This window comes from Pezoporus wallicus, unplaced genomic scaffold, assembly GCF_028554395.1.
Source record: "Pezoporus wallicus isolate ANWC-B61680 ecotype Strahan unplaced genomic scaffold, APGP_CSIRO_Pwel_v1 contig_2384, whole genome shotgun sequence".
NCBI classification, from domain to species: domain Eukaryota; kingdom Metazoa; phylum Chordata; class Aves; order Psittaciformes; family Psittacidae; genus Pezoporus; species Pezoporus wallicus.
The window spans coordinates 7,139,760-7,162,172 of NW_026640488.1; the positions used below are offsets into that span (position 1 = coordinate 7,139,760).

The 22,413-nt window shown below is 40.8% G+C and overlaps 1 protein-coding gene and 1 long non-coding RNA gene across 4 annotated transcripts in view; one reads left to right on the top strand and one right to left on the bottom strand.

Annotated features, from left to right (window-relative positions):
- The window catches only part of PALLD (palladin, cytoskeletal associated protein), a 195,336-nt gene extending 180,359 nt beyond the window's left edge, over positions 1-14,977 (top strand). For all 3 annotated transcript variants that reach the window (XM_057419221.1, XM_057419222.1, XM_057419223.1), the window contains 6 exons: positions 3,597-3,691; positions 8,718-8,850; positions 9,767-9,974; positions 10,684-10,849; positions 11,717-11,850; positions 12,824-14,977. In XM_057419221.1, the coding sequence (XP_057275204.1) occupies positions 3,597-3,691; positions 8,718-8,850; positions 9,767-9,974; positions 10,684-10,849; positions 11,717-11,850; positions 12,824-12,996 (909 nt within the window). In that variant the 3' untranslated portion in view covers positions 12,997-14,977. The remainder of the gene's footprint in view (positions 1-3,596; positions 3,692-8,717; positions 8,851-9,766; positions 9,975-10,683; positions 10,850-11,716; positions 11,851-12,823) is intronic.
- LOC130604598 (uncharacterized) lies at positions 942-21,021 on the bottom strand. Its single transcript, XR_008973493.1, has 3 exons — positions 20,615-21,021; positions 16,864-17,050; positions 942-1,382 (listed from the first exon to the last, which is right to left on the bottom strand). It is a non-coding gene; the product is annotated as an uncharacterized LOC130604598 (long non-coding RNA).
- Between the last annotated feature and the right edge of the window lie 1,392 nt (positions 21,022-22,413).

Genomic DNA, 22,413 nt, shown 5'->3' on the forward strand with positions numbered 1-22,413 from the left:
CTTAAACAGTATTTTCCTGAAACACGGAACGTTACTGGGTTTGTAATACTATTTGTTCTTTGCAGACCCAGTGCAAGAGCTGAGGTCTTCAACAGGAACCCCCAGGTGTGCTGGGAATGGCTATACTTCCAGTTCAGGCATCCTAGTGAAGTAACTTTCAATCTGCTTTTCCTACAGCACATCAAGTTGAGGGGGAAGATTTGCAAGTGAGAAACCAAGGCAGGAATGTAACGTTAGGGATGTAATGAATGACTTTCTTCTGTAGCAGCAAACATCTTGCCAAGATCAGGCTTGCAAGTAGAATCACACTGTAAAATAATAAACTGTATCTCTGAGACAGTTTAATCTAAACAGGAGTGTTGTGCTCTGTTATGACTGTTGCTAGGATACTTAGCATGACACTGCCATTTTGCCTTGCTCTTTTACTGTCAGTCCTATTCACACTGCAGCGTGCTTGAAAACCTATGGGGTTGTGCACGCAGGTGATCCACAAACCCCAGCTTGAGGCTGGATGCTACAAACTGCGTAAATCTAGGTAGTTTAAATGTTGTTCATGCATATACAAATAACAGAAATGAAGAAATGCATATGGCCAAGGGAATTTTCAAGCTGGGAGCTCTTACAGATGACCATTGTGTTAGAACAATTGATACCATTTAAATAGTGGAAATTCACAGGAGGTTTTAAATTGTTAGATAAATATTCACATGCTCAAGGTAAAAAATGAATCCTGTTCATCTTCCTGTAAGTTTTACAGTGTGAACCCAAACCTTGGAGAACTTGGTGAATAAACTGCCTTTGTGTTCGGGCACTGTCCTCTGCCCCTGAGTAGGTAGAGCCTCCTTTTGGCATTTGTTACTCTGGATAAAGCTCATTCGGTGGCACAACACTGATTTAGGTAATTGATTCTGGTCACTGACGACACTACTTTGTTCTTGGGGTTTTGGATGTAATAAAATGAGCTGGGTTTGTGTTGTTCCTAGGTTGGGGATTGAAAAAGCACTCTTGTTAAATGACAAAATCCTGCATCTGCTTTTCCGCCCCTTTGGAGAAGAACCAGAAGTGTTCTCCTCTGGCTCCCCTAAACAAAACATCTGTCTGCTTCACCAAGCCCATTCTGTTCTTTCTTTACAGTGTAATTCCCAGGCAAACTTACTTATCTCTTCTACTATTTGCTTGCTTTTACTATGCATTTAACAGTACAATGGAGGCAAAGAAGGGTTATGAGCTAATGTACTCGCCTTTCATACTCAAAGATTTGGATTCCAATTCTTTTAAGTCATCCTGAGTGGAAATAAGTTTGGCATGGCCTTCTCAATTCTAATGGAAAGTTGTCCACCTCTCAGAGCTATCACAAACTTAGGCAAATTTGGCAACCTTTCCTAAGGAAAAGTGAAATATGTAAATATAGGAGAGCCTAAATCAGAGTTCTGATGCACCGGCAGATACTCGCTAGGCTGTTGCTGTGATTTGGTTGTTACTATAGGAGCCACCAAACTACAAAGCAAAAAGACATATTCTTAACAGATAGAAATTGATTTTTGTTAAAGCAAAGGATTCAGTTCCTTAAAGCTGTGCCAGTTTATGCCACCTCACTGTCTGGACTAGTCCAACAGGACTTAACTTTGCAAAATGGCTCGTCGGCAGACCTTGGGGATTGTCTGTGGCAGTGAACACAGTAGGCACCATTGCCTGTGACATAAAGTGCTGCAATGTGGAATTCAGGTTCTTGCACACCACGGGGTTTTGCAGTAAAATTTGCCATATAACCTCATCCAGAGCAAACAGACCCCCAGGCCTGGACAAACATAAACCCTGGCCTGGGCCATTAGTTACCAGAGACCTCCCTTAACTGCTAGCTTCCCAGGGACTGGATGGGCTCCAGTCAAATCCTGTTTACACCTTCTTTCTTTTCATCCCATTCTCTCCTCTTCTGTGCACTACACATCCGCAGATCTCAGTCCAGGTTTTCCTTGCTTTCTAGGCAAATTACTTCCCACTTTGTTTCCTTCCCATTTATCCCATGACTTTTCAAAGAATCATGTTTCCTACTCATTGTTCCCTGTCCAAATTCCTTACTGTCCTTTTTGTTTTCATTTGTGATGCCTTTGTATATTGAGATATGCAGTAATTATCCTCAAAACGTGTGTTCATCACCTGCCAGAAAAAGGTTAATATGCAGTGGAGCCTAAAATAGGAATAGATTTGTTCTGGATGTCTTCAATGGTCTTGCAAAATAAAAAAAAAACCTTTTGCTTAGAAACTGCCACAGATCATGCACAATGGCTTATTTTAAGGCAAGGATTTTTCTTGTGGACTAACTGGGTCATGGGAATGAAAACAGGACACAGAGACTTCATTTCTAACAGCCCAGCAGTAACACAAAGGTCACTGCCATTTGTATGCCAGTTGTGACCGCAGTGAAATTGGTTTTTGTTGGGCTCTGGCCAGTTGTTAATGCACAGTGATCTGCGACCCCTCAACTCCTGCAACAAAAATACTTGTCACCCTTTACGCTGACAGACTCGAGTGCAGAGCTCACAGCTTAGAGTGGAGCACACTGCAAAGCTGATGTGGCTGTTGCCTTACGGCTACCAGCCCAGGGACAGAGACAGACATACATCTCCAGTACATTTACCAACCAGCTAGTTAAAACTACTATTCTTCAGAAGTTACTAAAATCATTACATTGCTAAATAAAAGTATATAGACTTTTACTACAGTAGTTTTTTTATACATAGCTTCGGTATTTGCATCCATTGCGTGTATTTATTAATACCACCAGATGCTTTTACCCCTTACACGGTGAATACTCAGAGCCCTGGATGTCAGCAGTTGGGGCGTCAGTTAGACCCATCCCAACTTTGTTACCATCAGTGCTTGTTGACGGACAAGCTGTCTTCTAAAAACCAAAATAAATCAAAAAAGGGGACAGAATACCACAGAGCCCGTGCTCTAGTTATCATTCACTGAAAATAACCTGAGACAGCTGAACTGTCTCCAGCATCCACTATCGCAGCATGTGCTACTGTGTGATTCCTGCCCCTAAGCCAGGTTCACGCTATAGAGAGGGCGCTTTACATACTCATACAGTTCCTTTGGGTTTTCCATTTGTGGGGCTTTCTGAGCTGTGGCCCTGCACGATCAAGTGGATCCATCCACTCTGGAGACAGCAGCTCTGTCACTACCCGCCAGCACTTACCAAGTGTTGTTATTTTCACTACCTTGTGCTTTTTGTCTTTCTGTCCACTTGCTGTACACAGAGAAACTTCCAAACCACAGCAACAGCTCTTTTAAGGACACTGTTGCCCCAGATACCAACCATCCTTTTACAAGAAAAACTTCCAGGTGGAACACTGTACCAGGACTCTGTTACATTCACCATTGTTCCAGTCTGTTCTGGGTTAGATTGAAAGCTGATAATAGTTTAACATCAGAAGGTGTCCTGACTAACATTTGTCAGTGACCCTTTGAAAGAAGAGACTGTAATATAGACTCTGTAACAGGTGGGCAGAAAAGATGGGATCAGGTTGAACATTTATTAATAATTCATGTTTTAAGTCTTCTCATGTTCGTTCTCTCCATCACTGTAACAGGGCAGAGTAAGTTGCACAGGCAGGCTGATGGTTCAAGCTGTAAATCAAAGAGGCCGCAGTCCATGGTCACCTTCTGGTCAGCCACATATGAGAAGGTATTTGACACCTTTCTCTTTCTTTCTTTTAATAATAACCTTTTGCAAAATTATTATGGTAAGATAAAGAATGTGAAGGAAGAAGGTAAGTTAAAAGTATGGCGTTCAGGAAGAAAATGTGACCTCTGCTGTCTTAAAATCTCTGCAGAGCTTGCACAGGCAACCTCTGGAATGACATGATGTTTATGCATCTTGAATTTTCACTGTCTCCTCCTCGTATCTTTGTGATGTTCACTGATAGCCCCTCCTTGCAAATTGTACCATCAGCTGTTAGGAAAGACCTTGTAACTTACAGGGGTTTTTAAAACATCTCCTGACTAGGACTCTACCAGGAACCTCTGCTTTCATCAGGTTTTAGTAAGTCTTCATTGAAAGAACCAGCAGAAATAACTGCATGCAAGGAAGTTTATTAGATTTACATTAGAAATATTTTAGGATTTCAGTTCAGGTTCTTATAAGGAATTCTGAGTCAGAAATGAAGAATTAAACTTATCTTTGGTGAGTTTACAGTTATTCATATATGAAACTTTGGTTTATGGTTTTGGACCATATAAGGGAATTCTCACTTCAAATACTTTTTTTTTCAGTACCCAAAGCATTTATGAGGCTATTTAGCACAGCTTAGACACTGAAGAACAAAAAAAAAAGCATTTCATTTTGGGTACCAAACAGAACTGCTTTCAGGGGAGTTTGAGGGCTCGAGTTCCAGATTCTGCCCTGATAAGGTGTGTTTCACTTACGGGTCACAGCGGCCACAGAATCTCAGTACTGCCTAACTGCAATACACAGAGTAGGTGTAATTACACAGTCAGTGTGCCGTAACAGAATGAGTCTGTAACAATTAGCATGGTGGTAGTATGAACTGTATGTAGCACTGCTGCATGCAAACCAGGCTCTCTTCCCCCTCTTCCAATAACTAGGCAACTAGGAAGCAAGGTTGGTTGTTTTAAAGACTGGTGTTATTCCTGCACAGAACAAACTGGGCTTCCCACAGCCCCAAACGCATTTCCTAGTGCCTCACTGAGGCATCCTACCACCTTCCCATTTCATGTTTTGGCCTGTTAAGCCCAAAGCCCAGAATGCTCATAGAGAGGGCTGTCCTGCTATTGCTGCACTGAGAGCAGCCCAGAAAAGCTGGATCTATCCAGCATGTCCTGCCCAGTAGAGAAATAATGGTGCAAAATGAAAAGTCTCTGCTAGTCCCTGAAGGGAAAAGCTGTCATAAAGAGTCAGGTTCTAACTGAATGAATCAGTGTGCACAGGGTGAAAAAGGGGAAACATCTTTAAAAATGGGCATGGGAGAAAGGAGCATGCGTATGAAGAGAGACAATTCTGCACCTTTCTGAAGGATAAAACGTGTGTCTCTGTCTCTGCAGTGGCCAGAGCCTTTGGGTAGTAATGGAGGAGGCTTTTTTTTTTCAATCTCTACAAATGCAGTCGAAGTCTAAGGCTGCTTATGGCCAGTACTTTATCTTCAGGCAGATAATACTATTGCTATGGCAGGGGGTCCAGTAGAGTAACCAATTATAAATAAGAGATTTACATATAGTAGTTTAATTTAATACATATAACAGTTTAATTAAAAGTAGGGTAATTATTGGGGATTCTTGTTTCCTGTAAAATTACCACATGTGGAGATACCTTTACTTACAGATGGTCTCATTTCTGCTCAGCATTTAGCACACTTCTGCTTAGCGGATGTTTCCCACTCCTCCCACCACCCAGTGTCCACAAGGACAGTGGGGCCATGAGGTAAAGCACCCCCCAGGACAGCCCCCAGCACTGGCTGTTTGCCTGTAATGGACCATGCTGTTGCACTCCCCTTGAGCTGTGGGATTTGTCACGTGCATCTCTGGGTACTTTTGATAAGCGACACTCCTGGGCTTTACAGTGTGATTTCTATCAGCTTTTCTGCTTGAGAGCAACAAGTGTTGGGGTTTTTTTACAAGTGTAATTATTAGCTTAATGAACTTTATGGCTTGTTACGCCGTTGACAGGCTTTTTCCTGAAGTACTTTTAATCTCTCACAGAATGTGTTCTGGCAGAACTCTGGGTTTTGTCATCTTCACCACGTCATGGACATTTCAAAGCACTCTTTGTAGTTGTTATTCCATTTTTGATGTATTTTTCTGAAATGTGCTTAGCTTGCAAACAGCACCTTCTTAGCATTACTTTGTCCAGAGGGATGGAGCTTTTGAGCTGTCTGATGTGTACTAAGCTGTGGGTCAACCCCTTAGGTACGATGGCACTCAGTGTTGTAGCTCTCATGTGGTGCACTGCAGCCAGAGCCCCACATAAGTCATTTTAAAATGCGTAAGATTTAGGGAAGATTTTAAAAAGAAATAGTCCTATTGCCCCTGTTCTCAAATAGAGGATTAAATTGAGCTTACTCTCTACCCCAAATTAGTGATCATTATCACATGGTCAGTCAGTCTTCCCCAGCTTCTCACTCACTCACATTCCTGGTGCATTGCACCACAGCAGCCCACAGAGTCTCCCCTGGCCACATTTAGTACATGATATCAGTATTGCTGAAACTAGTTCCTGCAATTTGATGCCCACATCACAGCTCTGAAGAACACGCAGCTAATCCAAGGGTATTCCAGGCTCCTGCAATTTGTCATTCCTAGACACCTGAAGTACTTGGCTCTACTCATTTTGTTGTTTCTTGAAAACCACAAAATGTTTTACAATTCAAATAACCTTAGTTTCACCTCTCAAGGTGAAGAGGCTTAAAAAGTAAGTCTGCAATTCCAGAAGCAAATTTACAAAGAGGTGAAAAGAAACACATCACTTACTTCTGACTCTGAACAGCTTGCTGACTGAGGTTGCCTTTCACTTGTGCGATTTGAAGACTCAGTTTGCACAATTCAAAAACATGCTATCAAAAAACCCACAAACTCTGTAATTTCTCCCCCGTTTTGATCAGAGCTGCCTTTCCATGGACCTGTAGCAGTGAGGTGGTGGCTTTCAGATGGGCTTTCACACTTCTGTGGTGCTAGCTGACCTGTCTGGCTCAGCCTTGCACCGGTTACTTGTACTTCATTGGTGCTTTATCAGGAGTACCTAAGCAGGATGCACATGAGCACTATGAAGACAAATTTTCTGTGGGTTGCCCACACTGTGTAGAACTCACTTGCCCAGATCCATTGCTTCTATGTGGTCTTAAGTACCAAAAGACAGAAGCACAGTTTTTTTCTGCTTCCTTCCGTCTCTACGCCACCTACATGCACACAAGGCATGGATGTCTGCAGAATGGGTTAGGAATTTGCCAACTAGAGCTTAGTCTTGCTCATGAGCTGTAACACAGCAGCTACTGAAGTAGCTTTAGACATGTTCAAGTAGAAAAAAAATACTAACTACTCCAGACCTGGACGGGGCACTTCAAGAGTTACACAAGCTTTCAGCATGTGCAAATCGTCAGTTGTTGTCCAGTTTGGTATCCATTCTATGTTGATAAGCAGTATGGGATAGATTTCCCAGATGCACACATTTGCCTTTACCTATAGCTATGGAAAGCCTGTGATGATCACTAAAAATTATCTCTTTATGACAGATGATAATACAGATAAACATGTTTTATAGAGATGAACAGAGCAGTAACAGAGGGCAACAACAGAGAAGGACAAAATACACCAGATTCGGGCAACTCTTAGCTATACTTCCCTTCAGTGTGCAGCTGGAGTGTTTGTCTGCTGTACAGTAGTACAGCATCTTGTTTTCCAGATGTAACTGTTGGGAGGTTTGAGGTTTTTTTTGTTCTGAATTATTTTAACCTAAAGAAATGCCCCTGGGCAGTGTAAAACACAGTATAGCCACGTATACTGCAGCATGTATCCTGCAGACACAGAAACACTGGCAAAAGGTAATGGAAAATGAGATTCACAAAAGACAATTTCACTGTACAGTGTCACTGATATAAATTACTCTGGAGGACACTTGAATAGCCCCTCTTCACTGCAACAGGATGTCACTGCAGGCAGCAGCTGGCTCCAGAATGGGACCCACTGGAGCTGATCAGGCAAGGACAAAAACTGATCTCAAATTCTGTTTCAGTTCCAAGTCTTGGATTACCAAATCACACAAGTGGAATAATGCTGATTTCAGCTGGGGAAAAATCCAGTTAAATGAGGAACCACTCAGAAAAAGATTTAATAGATTAAATTAATAGGCAAGAACAGCCAGTGCAACGGATTAAATGATATCCTGGAGGTTTAAGGTGATTGATGCTGTTTCTGGGGACAGAAGTTATTCTCCCTTCTTCTTCTTTTTTGTTGAACTTTTCACAGTACTTTTGTAAAGAACAATTTAGTGACTGAAGCTTTTTTCCCCTGTTGCTCACAAATGAAATTCTCATTGTTTTGACACCACAGTTTAGTGGCTTTGAAAGTGTCCAAGACTATCTCAAACAAAAAACTGCGAAATGAGGAATAAATACCCACAGCACTTTAATCCCCAGACTTTTCTCTATGGTCTTTGGTAGTGCAGAACACGAGATGGTGAAAAATAGTCTGTTGTGAGATGTCTCTCCTCAGTTGAGATGAGATAGCTTTTAGATGCTATTTTTTTCCTGAAAGGTAAATATAATTAATGAACTACACACACACTTGGTGGTGTCATCAGCAACAGTGAAGGGATTACATACACAGGACACTAGAAATGAGGAACTGAGCTTTATGCTAAGGCCTACTGACTTTATTTGTATTTCAGTTATTTAAGGACTAGCTAAACAAAAATACTACCATGTATAAATGATTGCTACAAGCAATTATTCTGTAGCAAGACTGTCTTCTAGATCATATTTTGCCATAACATGTGAGTTAAATGAAAGTAGTTAATTACTGTGTCATAATTAACTTGGTCTGAGCCAAGCGCTCAGCATATATGTGTAAATAAAGACTGATTATGGTATGGGTCAAAGGAGTGAATTAAAATTCAAAGCAGTCTTGTATGTAAGTGATTTTGGTTCTTCTGATTTAGCAGAGGAAAAAAGAATTAATTTACCTTTATTTTATGTTATTTTAAGACCACGATCTCGATCAAGGGACAGTGGCGATGAAAATGAACCCATTCAGGAACGATTCTTCCGGCCTCATTTTCTGCAGGCTCCCGGAGACCTGACTGTTCAAGAAGGAAAACTGTGCAGAATGGATTGCAAGGCAAGTACCACACAGAGGGTAGTGGGGACCTTTTGGGAATGGTACCCGGCTCAAAACCTCAGTTAATTCTTTTTTAAGGCTATTTTGCTTACTGGCAGTTTCAGCAGCTGTTGGTAGGTCAATTGGTCTCACTGCTTATGAGTAAGTGGACAATAAAAGTCTGCCTGACTAGGCAAATCTTACAGCTCATAGAAAACTGATTTTCAGGTTTCAGATATGCAGGGGTGTGGAGGGAAGCAGCACACACCACAAGGACAATGCGCTTCTCTGTTTTAAGACCTTTTGAGTTTTGATCCTCCGTTAAAGTTTCAAACAATATAACCTTGATTTATGGCTTTGCTGAACAGAATTAATTCAGGCTTGGATGACTCTGTGTACTTTCTGCTGATCTATTTGTGAGAAGTTGTTTGCTTTCATACAGTACCCACAGCAAATGGCACAGCTTCCAAAAGCACACAACTTGTTCACACAGACCAAGCATTAACCAGGGCAGAGGGTGCTGTCACTGGGTTACACCTAAGTGGAATGGAACTTCAATAGTTAGTCAGCTAGCATCTTTTTGTCTGTAAGCTCTCCCCCAGAAGTTAATCAAGAAAGGAGTATCTTCTCATTCCACCTGAAGAGCAAGCAATAAAAAAGACAAAAGGTGTCACCCTGCCTTTTGTTTTGCAATGTAGTATTATTTAGCTACTAGCATATCTAAACACTGATCTTTTTTTAGTCACGCCCATAAGACATCATGGAATTCAGGGAGTTGGCCAGAAGGTAAATGAATACAACTGAGGCAAAGATCTTTAAATCTTGTGGTACACCTGCAGTAGCAAACCAACCCAAACCTCTCTGATGTAACAAGTCAGGACTCCTCCAGTGTTTTGTATGGCTAAGACCAATTCCCATTATTCTGTTCACACTTAAGGTTAGTGGATTACCGACTCCAGATTTAAGCTGGCAACTGAATGGAAGACCAATTCGCCCTGATAGTTCTCACAAAATGCTGGTGCGTGAGAATGGTGTGCACTCCTTGATCATAGAGCCCGTCACAGCCAGAGATGCGGGAATCTACACATGCATCGCCAGCAATCGGGCTGGTGAGAACACATTCAGCCTGGAGCTCATTGTTGCAGGTAACATCTTCACACTAAGCTTCCACCCCGAGAACTGTAAGGGTAACACCACACAAGACAGTGTAAGTGCTGTCAAGCGACATGGCTGAGGGGTACTGGGCCAAGAAAAGGAAACCTGTTAGTAACAGAAGTTACATTTATATGTGATAGAGTTTATATTATGTAGTGGCATAAGCTGACAGCCACATAAGCCCTGGGCACACAGTTAAGAGGTCTGCTGTCCTGAGGCACAGCAGGGATGACAAGGCAGGCTATTTGCATGAATGGGTTTTTAAAAGCAATTTGTGCAGACCCATATCTACCAGTACCATATGACTTGTGTGTTTCACAGCATATTAGACTGATGCCATTCCAGCCTTCAGGTAGAGCAGTCCTTCATACAATTAAAAGCTATCCCTCTAGGGAGTATGGAGGAGAACTGCTTAACAAGCAGAGAGCAGCCAGTTTATCTGATCTTCACACTCCATATTTCAACTGGTTTGGGGAAGGAGGGAACCACTCAGCTCTGTTAGTGCTCACTTTTCCCCTGTTACAATCCTGATCTGACTGTTTCCTTCAGATGAACCAGGACTGGACTTTGTGATTAATGAAGACAACACTTTGGTTTCGTGCCACTTAGATCTTTCATTATTGGTTTTAGCATGGTGCTGTAAGAAGAGCTGCACTGTCACAGACTAGTGTCAACATGACACCATCTTTGTTTTCACAGCTAAGGAAGTACACAAAGCACCTGTGTTTATAGAGAAGCTACAGAACACGGGTGTGACTGAGGGATTCCCAGTGCGGCTGGAGTGCCGGATCTCGGGGGAGCCGTCTCCTCAGATATTTTGGAAGAAGGAGAATGAGTCACTCACATACAACACTGACCGAGTGAGGTGAGACTGCCTTAGAACCATCTCCCCATCTAAAACTCCAATGGTGACCTATCTGTAAAACAAATGAAAACCTAGAAGGCCGTAAGAACGCTCTGTGAAGAGCGTCTCATAAACATTAACCTGGATATTGTAATAATTTATGACATATACTCAGACTTGCAGCCAGCTTGGTGGCCGAGCTGGAATTAAAATGTTAGTTCTCTTTTCCATCCTTGGAATTAAACACCTATCTTTTCACTTTAAGCAAGTGGAGAAGTAGTTTTTATCTTCTAGAACTAAGACTTCTAGTAATGTCCTAGTGAAAACCTAGGCTCCTAAGAAAGGCTGTCTGCTTCACAGCAGAAACCTTGATTCCTAACTGTTGCGGAGCTAAGCAACTAAGATTCAGTATGTTATATTGAGATCTATAAACTTGTCTTCAATATTAGTAACATTTGTAGGAATTTTTAAAAGCAAACTGATGACACATTTCAAGAAAAGGAATTAATTCCTGATGGAACACTAGTTAAGTTATTGCTGTCTTTCTGAATAACTGAGAGCATTTCAGTACCTCATTCCTTGAGGTTTTTTTATCCTCTTCCCAAAAAGTTCTGGTGTCCCTATGACTTAAATTAGATTTCTGGATATCATAATCTGTGATTGTGAGAGAGAAGTTACTTTATGCATCTTTGCTTCTTAGTCTTCAGTGCGGGATATTAAGCTGCCAAACTGTCAACCACTTGCTAATTCCAGACAAAGTTTCACATTAATTTAAAGTGGACAATATTTAATCTGTAACTAGGACTGGGTCAGTTTATAATGACATTTAAAAGTAGTCTAAACTTGTATGCAATTTAAGTACTAATTTTCTCATTTTCTTTTGTTTAGCATGCACCAGGATAACTATGGCTACATTTGCCTGCTTATTCAGGGAGCTACAAAGGAGGATGCCGGCTGGTACACATGTTCAGCTAAGAATGAGGCTGGGATTGTGTCATGCACTGCCAGGTTGGATGTTTATAGTAAGTGACTTCACTCTTTGTGATCACAGTAGCTACCCTAAAAGCAACAGTTGTGTAAGTTTCAGTTTGTTCACAGAATGGTTTACCTTGGTCTCTCTTTCTTTTGTTTATAGTTTCTCCTCAATAATAACGATCCACATCAAGACAACAAATGCTCTGTCAAAGTATATTTCAGAATCTTCCAGATACCTAAAGCAAAACAAGCATGCATGCTTTCTGTCTTTGCTTAGTATATTAAGAAGAGCTAATTAACAAAGATAACAGCATGCTTATGTTATTTCTGTGGATCATTATTACTATTGCTCTGCTAGCACTTTCCTAACCTTTTTTATTCCTTTGTACATCAGTCTGTAATACACACATGACAGCCACCAGAAGTGTAGATGTTTTTATGGCTTTCTGCTTAATTACTCAAGTTTGTTCTAAAGCAGCCCCTCACACACTGAATCTTTTCTCTTACCAGTGTTTTCATAACAAGAATAAGGAAGGGAGGGAGGGGAAAGACAGGAATGGTGAAGAATGGTTTTTGGTGGTGGTGGGGTTGTAATGGGACTTGTGAAGAGGAGACCTGGCTCAGCATGTTCCAGCATACAAGGGCTGGCAGTGGCATCCAGGTTCTTTCCTTTTATATACAACAAATTACCCTTGAACAGGCCTGTCACTGGAATACGAGTGCACAGAAACAACCCCCTTGCTGTTAATCTTTCCCAGTGACTTGAGGAAAGGTAGAAGCAATGCCAAAAATACCAAGTAACAAACACGGGCACTATTGTTTTTACATACCGTGTTTGAAGGTGAAACTAGATGCTGAGGTTTAAAACAAACTATACCAAGAAACGAAACAAACTCACCTCTGATACAGTGGTTTTTGGCTACTCATAAGTTAGTATCTCCTTTACAAAGGCTGGATCTGGCACGCTTTGTTGTCCAGCTCAAGATGGCTAACATTTTTTGTTTCCTTTTAAATCTGTAGCTCAGTGGCAACAACCATCTCAGACAACCAAGCCAAAGAAGGTGCGGCCCTCAGCCAGCAGATACGCTGCACTGTGTGACCAAGGACTAGACATCAAAGCAGCTTTCCAGCCTGAAGCAAATCCAGTCCACCTGACAATGCAGTCTGGCTTGGTAGAGAGTGATGACCTGTAGATTCAACCACCACTTCCATCATTTTCATTCAAAGCAGAAACACTGAAAGCCACTGCCTTGACCAATGATACTCCTATGTCACTTTATGCAAAGGCAGACAGCTTCAAGTACAAAAGATAAACAACAAACACAATAAGCATATATTTCTTATTCATTATACCAAATTAGAATAGGTAGATTATTAATGGAATTGTACACATTGCACAACAAATCACATTCACCCGTTCCTTATACCTAAGTTGCTTCAGCTCTTACAAATAACCCTTTTCATAAAGGCCAAAATACATCAGAGTCAGATTTTTCAGACGAGAACACTGTTTATCACTACATGCCTTCATAAGCAGTAAGTAGATGTTACACAACCTTAATGGTGCAAGATGTTTTACTTGAGGCCGTTCGATCACAAAATCAGAATGTGTGGTTGCTGACAGTTCTAAACTAGCACTGCACTCTGATAGCTACAGTGAACAAGTGCAATATTATTGTAAGAGTAAACCAGGAAGGGACAAGAAAGAGACACACAAGCAAATACTGTGTCTCTGCAAACTGCTTTCTAGTCTACAAGGAAAAAAAATACTTTGCCTTAAATGCTGTTAGTGTGGACAATTCTGTACAGCAGCATCAACACTGCAGTTTTAAGTTCTTCTCTATTTTTGATTTTGCCATCCAGGAGGAGGCTTACTTACAAGCACACAGCCAAGACAGGTCGAGCATAAGTAACTTAACAGCTTAAAGGTAACAAAGAGCTGACATGCAATAACAGTCTCCTCCAAACTACAACTATTGGTAACTAGATGGGGAAAACATGCTGTCAGTATGACCCACTGCAGTGGGTTACTGCAGGGGGTGGGAGGGGGTCAGGGCAGAGGCTGAAACTCTCTGTGGATTTCCTGAACACAGCCTGTAACCTTGTAATGCTCCCATTCCCAAATTGGAATTTCTGAAGGGAGCTGGAAACTAGGGAGTGTATGCGTGGGATGTTCGACTGTTTAAAGCTTGTGTGATGTGCCTGAGGATTTTAGAAATGTATAGTAAGTGAAAAATGGGTTGAGACTGCAATATGAATTTAAATGACAAGTATACACCACAGAGCCTTCAGATCTGAGGAAGTTGAACATGAAGACGGACAAAACCAACATCAAATTTGTGCCTTTTTTTCCCCCTTAACTTAGCACATGTCTCTGGTAGATTTTTTTTCCTTCTCCTGTCATTTTCCTGTAGGCTCTTTACTGGGTAGAGTCTGTGCGCCGTAGGTGAAAAGCCTGAAGGCTACATTCAGAAAGCAAGGCAAACCCACCTGAACTGGAGCCCAACCTAAGTCAGATGTGACTTGGTAGTTTTAAAGTAGAAGCAAATGAATTTCAGAGGAAGGGGAGAGAAGGATGGAAGAATTACTAGGCCTGACAAGGAGAACAAGCATGTGATGGTACGAGCTACAATACTTTGCTATGAAAGGAAAACACTGTATTCCTTATATGAAGCACATATATGGTATCTTCCATTATTTATAATAAAAGTTTTGAAATCTTTTATCTCAGTTCAGTTATTCAGAAGTCCTGTACTTAGGGGTTTTGGTTTTTTAATTCTGTAATTGTGTACACCATATACTGCATTACTGTTATACGTGTATTGCTTTGTAAGTACACAAAGTTTGTGTTGTGTTTTAGTGACTAATAAACATTAGCACATATGGTAGTACAATTCTGGTGCAGGATATGACCAGTTTTGGGGATCGTTAATCTAGATTAACGTCATAGTCTGTCATCTGGGAGTAACTGATTCTATTCTAGAGGAAGTATGTCATATCATTTGCCAAATTCTTCTCGACTGTGACATGCTAATTGACTTTTTTGTTTAGCTTCACTAGCATTATTTTGCCACCTTTTATTTGTATTTATAAAAAAATGTATTATCATTACTTTGGATTGTTGTGCTGACGTAATGTGGGTTTAACATCAATAAATATTACACAAATAGAAAGGTTTCCTCTGGTAAAGACTATTAACTGTCTCAGTACAAGAAATTTTAAATATTATCATACAGACACAGCACCAAAAAAATTACCAGAATTTATCAGAACATTCTGGTTGTGACCCAGAATCTTGTTTAAACAAGATAAATTCTGAGAAACCTTTGCCCAATAAAAGCACTTGATTTGCAATAGGTTAGAAAAGATGCAGGTCTATTCTGTGTGTCCAGAAATTGCAATATGACATCACTCACAACTAAAGGCACAGTCTGAATGCAGCTAAATTTGTTTAAGAATAGTCTTCTAACAAGGCAATATCAAAATGAAAACCATAAAAAGTTAAGATTTACTTGTAAAACCCTGAATATTGACTCACTTCCCCTTTCCCTTCTGCACAAAGATAGCAGGAAAGATGCAAGATAATACTTTTTTTTTCTTTTAGGCTTGGATTTCAAGCATTGATCACTACAAACAGAATTCTCTCAGCACTTGAGTGAGTACTGACATTACTGGTGATCCTGCAGCTGAAGTCAGTAGAGCCCTGCCTGCTTACAGTGAATTTGTCTTTGGCCCAGAGACTAAAAAGCTGAGACTGCTCTTGTGAGCTGGTTGAAGATGAGGTCATCATCACATTTTGCCTCTGTATATATGTACAGACACACTTAAGTGGTAAATCACATCTCTAAGCAGCAAAGTTGTTTTTATGAAAACATTCAGCTGTACTGTTACTTAGTTACTGGGACTGTTTGGATTTACAAATTCAGAGATAGAAGCGTGGCACAAGAAAATGACATGCTTTCCAAGCCAGAAATCTGAAATTCTTGGAAGCATCAAAGTAACATTCAGAAGTTTAATCTCTCTCCACCAATTACAAAGATAGATAGTATGACCTGAAAGTGTACTTTATCATTTTATAGCACCAAAAAAAGAAGTCCTAGCTTTGTGCAAGACTTCAAATTATTTAGGAAGCTCATCACTCCAAGCACATTCAGAGCAATGGAGGAGTCAGTGCAACTCCATTCAGGATGATGACAGACACCTTTGTCAAGATTACTAACAGTGAGGTGCAAAATTCCACATGCATGAGGGTTTTTCAGCTGGTAGTGTTACTTAACACACAGCACCTTTATCCTGCACCTTCACAACCCCAGCACCCCTTAGTTAACATACACCATCTCTTTCCATCACAGCCCACTGGCTGCTGGGGACCAAAATCTACTATAGTCCAGTTTGAAACCCTAGCTTATACATCATAGCTGCTTTCTATATTGCAATTAGGTTGTATGTAGTAAACACCTTGATTCTCCACATGTGGGCAACTACATCCTTACCTCTGCAAGAAGCCCAAACAGATTTAATACGTAAGCAAGTACTTCATGAGCTTGTATTACCCATCATGTCATGATGCTGAGGGGATGGCTGCATGTTCTGGCTGGCTGACACAGCTGCCAAGCCCACATGGTACGGTAGAGAGGGACTGGAAAAGCCTGCTCAATCATGCACGTTGATGACAGACCCGATTCACAACTCCGATGTACATGAAGAGGCAGGATTTGCTGAGATGTAGCTCCATTTCTCCTGAGCTGGCTAAAAGAAAAATCCCTCCCCCTGCACAGTTTCTCTGTCTAAACCCAACTCTGAGCACACAAGACACGAGGCAGATGAGAACGCAGCTCCTGCCCCAAGCAATTTACAGTCTGTTCCAGCCAGCACACTGTATTCTTTCAAATGTCTTAAAGCTTGTAACTCTAATTCTGAACTAAAGACACAGTTCGCACCCTTTTACAGAAGTGATTAATACATTAAATAATCTCATCTGCACTGAATCTCTAATAAAATATCAAGTGTTTGGAACATAACACTCTTGAGCAAAAAAGCCAGACTCCAAGCAACAGTACCTGTGCTCAGTGATTTCAGCAGCTATATGGTGGATGAAGACTAAGGAACTTCAGCCCAGCACCATCAGGAAGCAGAAATGTTTGCTTTGTCAAACTGCAGTGCAACAGGTAAACCCTGGGGAAGGGTCAAGTCTCACAACCACTGTCACTTTCTGGTTCTGTAGTAGCATAAATGGGCCCGAGGCAGCTGCAGAATGAGAAAGGAGAAAAACATAACAGCACACGGACACTGCTCAGAATGATTACACTGCTTACGGCAGGAGCTCGGCAAATCTCATCACACTAAGAGGACTGGGGTGGGCTTTTTTTCGCCTGATCAGTTCTGTTTTACACACACAACAAAACATACTCTCAAGTCTTTTTTTGGCCAACTCTTGGCCCAGCTATCACAGAGTATTTCCACAGAGAACCACGGGTACAAATACAATGTCAAAGACAGGATCTTTCCAAGCTACTGCAAAAGGTGGTGAAAAATACCTCGGAACACTTCCCATACAACAGACTACATACCTCGCTTTTACTGCACACTGAGAACTAGTGGCTTTTGGGTATGGCTGAGAACTAGTGGATTTTAGGTATGGCTTTTACCTGCAACACTTGTCTGAGTATCTGTTGCAGTCGTTTGTGGAAAGGGCCTGTCTAAAAAAAAACACCCTGCACTACTCTATAGTATAACGGACTACTCTGGTTTTATTAATGTATTAGCTCACTTCCTTCTACAACAATTCAGAATCAGATTCACTACACATTTTTGTAATAAAGCTACAATAAAAGTTTTATTAAATTCTGTATTAACCTCAGCTGTACAATCTCTGACTAATTACTAATTCATGTTTATTCTATGTATGTTAATGTAGAATAAACAAAAGCCTAAAATCAAATGTAATTCTATCAGCACAATTGTTTTGAAATCCAGTGAGGTCGAACTGTATGTGACTTATGTCATTTCAGGTATGGAACAACAGCAGCTGTCAACAATTTCAGTTTGTAAATTTCCAGAACCACTTTCCACTAGGCAAAAGGCACCACGCTGCCAATAGAAGCAAGGATTTAACAGAAAACTTAGCAAACAGCTTTGCAAAAATGTGTAGTAAATTAACCTCACTAATATTTACAAATCAACTGAATATGGCTTCACTGCAGAGCAGAAAGCTTAGCATAGGCTCCACTTGGTGCTGTGAAAATGATGGTGAACTATAAACTACAGGCGCTCTCTGTTCTATATGCCTTCCAACAAAGAGCTACAAGAACCTGCAGAGAACAGATGCAGTTCTGGTCTACTGCTGCAAGAGACATCTCACCATCAGAAATCATATGTGCACACTAAATGGCATCTACACAAACCCAGGCAATGTCTATATTGTTTCATAGGCCTCCAGGAAATGTTCAGTAGAAATCTACCAACTACCTGAAAAAATAGCCTAAAAAAATCAGACCAACAGCATCAGGAATTGAAGCACTGCAACTTCAAGCTTTTGTCAAGTCTTCAGCATATAGGCAGAGATTTCTTTACAATACAGCCTCCAACATACAGGTGCAACATGTACTTTTAGTGCATTTAGCATTAGAAACACAGTGCAGGGTGATGTGCAAATAAGAACTCCTAAAACATCAAACCGCTTCCCTGCCACGCTTCAGCAGTACCATAGAACCAGCTTGCAGCTATTCCTAAACAAATTGTTCCAAAATAACACAGCAATTCCAAACCTGCCAACATGCCAGGCCACCTCAGCAGTGTCAGCCCCACTGTAAGCAAGGGGAGTGACATCCACACAGCTCCTCTGGCTCAGCTCAGTGACATCTGCTCCCCCTGCTCCCACTAACATTACCCCAATGCGCATTTGATGATAGTAAGGTTCAGTAGCTTTTACCTGTGTATTGTCTTAACGTGTTTGACATCATCATACCCAAACTGGCAATTTCTTACCAGATCAAGTAGGATTTTGATTTTACAAAACTGGTAACAACAATGCCAGCCATCAATTTTGTATCTACACAGGCACTTCCCTGAAACTATATAAATAGACTAACCAACTCATCACCAATGTAGCAATGCCTTAGGATAGACTGCCCTCAGGAGGCCAGAATGAAGTCTCTTCATGGACGTAACACTCGCTCACTCAGCACGCAGTAACTCCGCAAAGTTCACATGCTTGTGTTACCATAAAAGAAAGCCTGCAGAAGCTGTCGCTCACAACAGCTCCTACTCATAGCTGCAATATTTAAAGAACAAACAAGCAAACAAACCAACCCTCACCAACAGTCTGTGTTCTGCTAGAAATTTCTACTGATGATAATCATAGAATCACAGACTGGTTTGGGTTGGAAGGGACCCTAAAGATCATCCGGTTTCAACCCCCCTGTCATGAACAGGGACACCTTCCACAAGACCAGGCTGCTCGGGGCCCCATCCAGTCCATGAGTTGCAATATATGCCTCAGAAGCAGGAAAGGACTACAGCAAGTTCTAAACTACAAACACATTTCCTGAGAGATGATAAGCAGAAGGAAGGCTCCAATGACCTATCATCTAGGAGAAAGGAAGCATGAGAGTAGTCCATCATCTTCCCAAACACTGGAAAAGTGCAGAGAAGAGATACAAAACAATACACTTTCTAGGCCTACAGTGTGCTCCAACTGAAGCCCAGAACATGCAAATCTCACTACTTACAAAGTTTAAACTGAGTCAAATGTCAACAGAACGGTTTTAAGTTTCCTAACCTGGCAGTGACAAGGCAAGGCATGTAAATGAGTAAATACCACCACACACAGTCTTTTAGCAAGGATTTCACTTCTGAAGCAGGAATCCAGCTGAGTTAAAAAACCCTAATCAATAATTCTGGATGAATCAGAAAGGGGCTGCTGTACAAGAGGACTGTGTGCTGAATTAAATGACAGCTGCAAAAGCAGCCACCCTCAAAAAGAAATTCTGGGAGATGGTGAAAGGCCACGTAGGTACCATTGTGGGGCAGGAGAAAAGATCTGGAATAAAATGTGGACTCAGTTAAAGACCAGACCTGGGTAGCAGCTTTCTTTAAAATGCTCCCAAAGGCAGATGATGAAGTTTCAATGCATGCTTGAAAACAGCTGTAGGAAGAGGGGTATGGATTCTTTAGGAACTGCAGAAACATGGAGTAGTGGGAGTTTGTAAAATAGTTCATACTAAACAACAACAAGAAGAAAGTAGGAAGATGTATTTAAGAAAAGATTATAGGAATTTTAAGCAAGATAGCAGGTGAAGAAACATCAGATGAGTAAGAGCACATGCTCTCACTTCCACTAGGAATGGAATCACAGGAACTCTGTATGTCTATTAAGAGAGTGGACTGAAGTTTCCCAAACTCAATTGAGAAACAATGGTAAGCCAGTCAAGCATACAGTGCTACTCAGGAGCACCCACATGGAAAAAAAAAACAAACTCAAACCATTTCTATGTAACTTGGCTTACACGCTAGCAGCACAAGACCTGTCTGTTTCTAAATGATGGACAGTGACATAATAGGCATACCAGAAACATGATGGGAGCAAGACAAATAAGCAAGACATTGATACAAAATACATAGGAAAGTCATAATACTACATACCAATATATTAGCTCATCAGATCACGTACGGATTCAATTTCCATGCCCTATAATGTAAACTCTGCTGTTAGACAATATTATTAGCCACGCAATTAGGATGAGGGCGGTAGCTATGACATCCAAGATCTGTAAGGCTAGCAGTGTAACTATCATGAAAGACAACACTTACCAGGAGGTTGGATACATGTCACACTGAACTGGCTAGGATTGATTTTTTAACATACTTTTTCCCTGCAACTGATCAGGGCCACCCACCTCTGGCTGAGTCAAGGTGCTATTTTCAAAGACTGGCTTTGGGTGGTTCTATTTCTGCAAGAATACTGACCAAGTTGACTTCCATAAAAAGGAACATCATAAAATAAGGAAATATGCTAACATGAAACTAAACAGACAAGTCAAAAACTAAGATGCAATGATTGATGACAACACTGAGATTGTACACCCCGAACTTCAGTGTGACTTTAAATACATGCACCGAACTGATCTGGTTTTGTGGGGAGAGGGAAGATGACCTGGATTAAAAGCTACCAGAATTTAAAAGCCAGCCTTTGTAAAAACAGCAGTCCAGCTTTTGCAGTCAAACACTGAATGTAAAATTTATAGGCAGATCAGCACATACAGGAACAATCTACAAATGCGCATCCACATCCAAACACTGCCTCAGGAACAGGAACCTGCCTAATAAGGCAAGCAGATGATCAAAATAAAAAGTGTTCAGGGAAGGCCACAGAGAAAAAAAGTCCCCAAACTCTGAACAAAACCTGGAATCAGAGTTTGGTGCCATGCGGAACTTGATGAAGGGTTTAACCCTCAGAACAAAACACCAGCAGAGTTACGGAGGAAGAGTGACAAACGGCCAGGGCTGGGGACTATCACTCCCTAATTCTAAAGGAAACTTCTGGGTTAAAACTGCCTCATTATCAAATGACTGGAAAATGGGAAAAGTGACAGCAAGCTTTTGGGAGTTTAGTGAGTGAAATGATCACTTGTTTTCTCAGAAGAATTTCCAGAGGGATGCAGGAATCTACAGACTAATTTTATTTTTCTGTACTTAGCAAACTGCCAGAAATTTTTCTAAAGCCATAAAAACAAGTGGGTAAACGTACCTAGGAAAGTCAGAGTTGCTTTTGCAAAGGCAAGTCATGTTTGATAAACATTTTAGAGTTTTTCTGAAGACTAAAAAGAGATGAGAGTAAGCAAATCTAATAGAGCACGCTTAAAATCCTGAAAGGCATTTGACATACTCCCTTGCCAAAAACCATTAAAGATGCAGTGCTGCCAAGAAGAAGGAGCTGTTGTATCAGTAAATTGTTTAAAGATAGAAAAGGGTGTGAATCAGCAGTCATTCTTTCCTAAGGACATGGACTGCCAACAGACCACCACAATCACCTATGCTGGGGCTAGCAAACTACAACCTATTTATAAGGGTTCTGAGACAGCAATTTCTGAAGCCCACAGTACATTCCAGTAGCACAAAGTTACTTAAAGTAATAAGGGATGAAGGAATTAAAATAATTGCAGAACTAAGGAAATCGGTGTCAGAACCAGCAGACTAAATTCACTGTAGATAGATGAGAACAATTCACACTGGGGAAATACAAAAAATCAGACCTAAATACATAGGTAAGGAAATAGACTCCAAGTTGACCAGTAATCATTCAGGACTGAGTTACTGTTCTTAAATAGCTTCTGAAAACGTAAGTGTAAAGGCTAGGAAAAGGCAAAACAATTACACATTATTTTTGGAAGCAATATAAAACAAAACATAGAATATCCTATGGTTTGTTGGTTTATATTTTTTTTTTTATAAATTCAGGTTTTATTCACACATATAAACTAAAAACGTCGTTACAATAACTTATTTAACATTCCCTTACTCAAAAAAACAGGCGATAATAACAATTAGGGTCAGAACTCACTACAAGGAAATTATTTCTAGCTTCTTACCTTTGGCTTCCGGTCAAGACA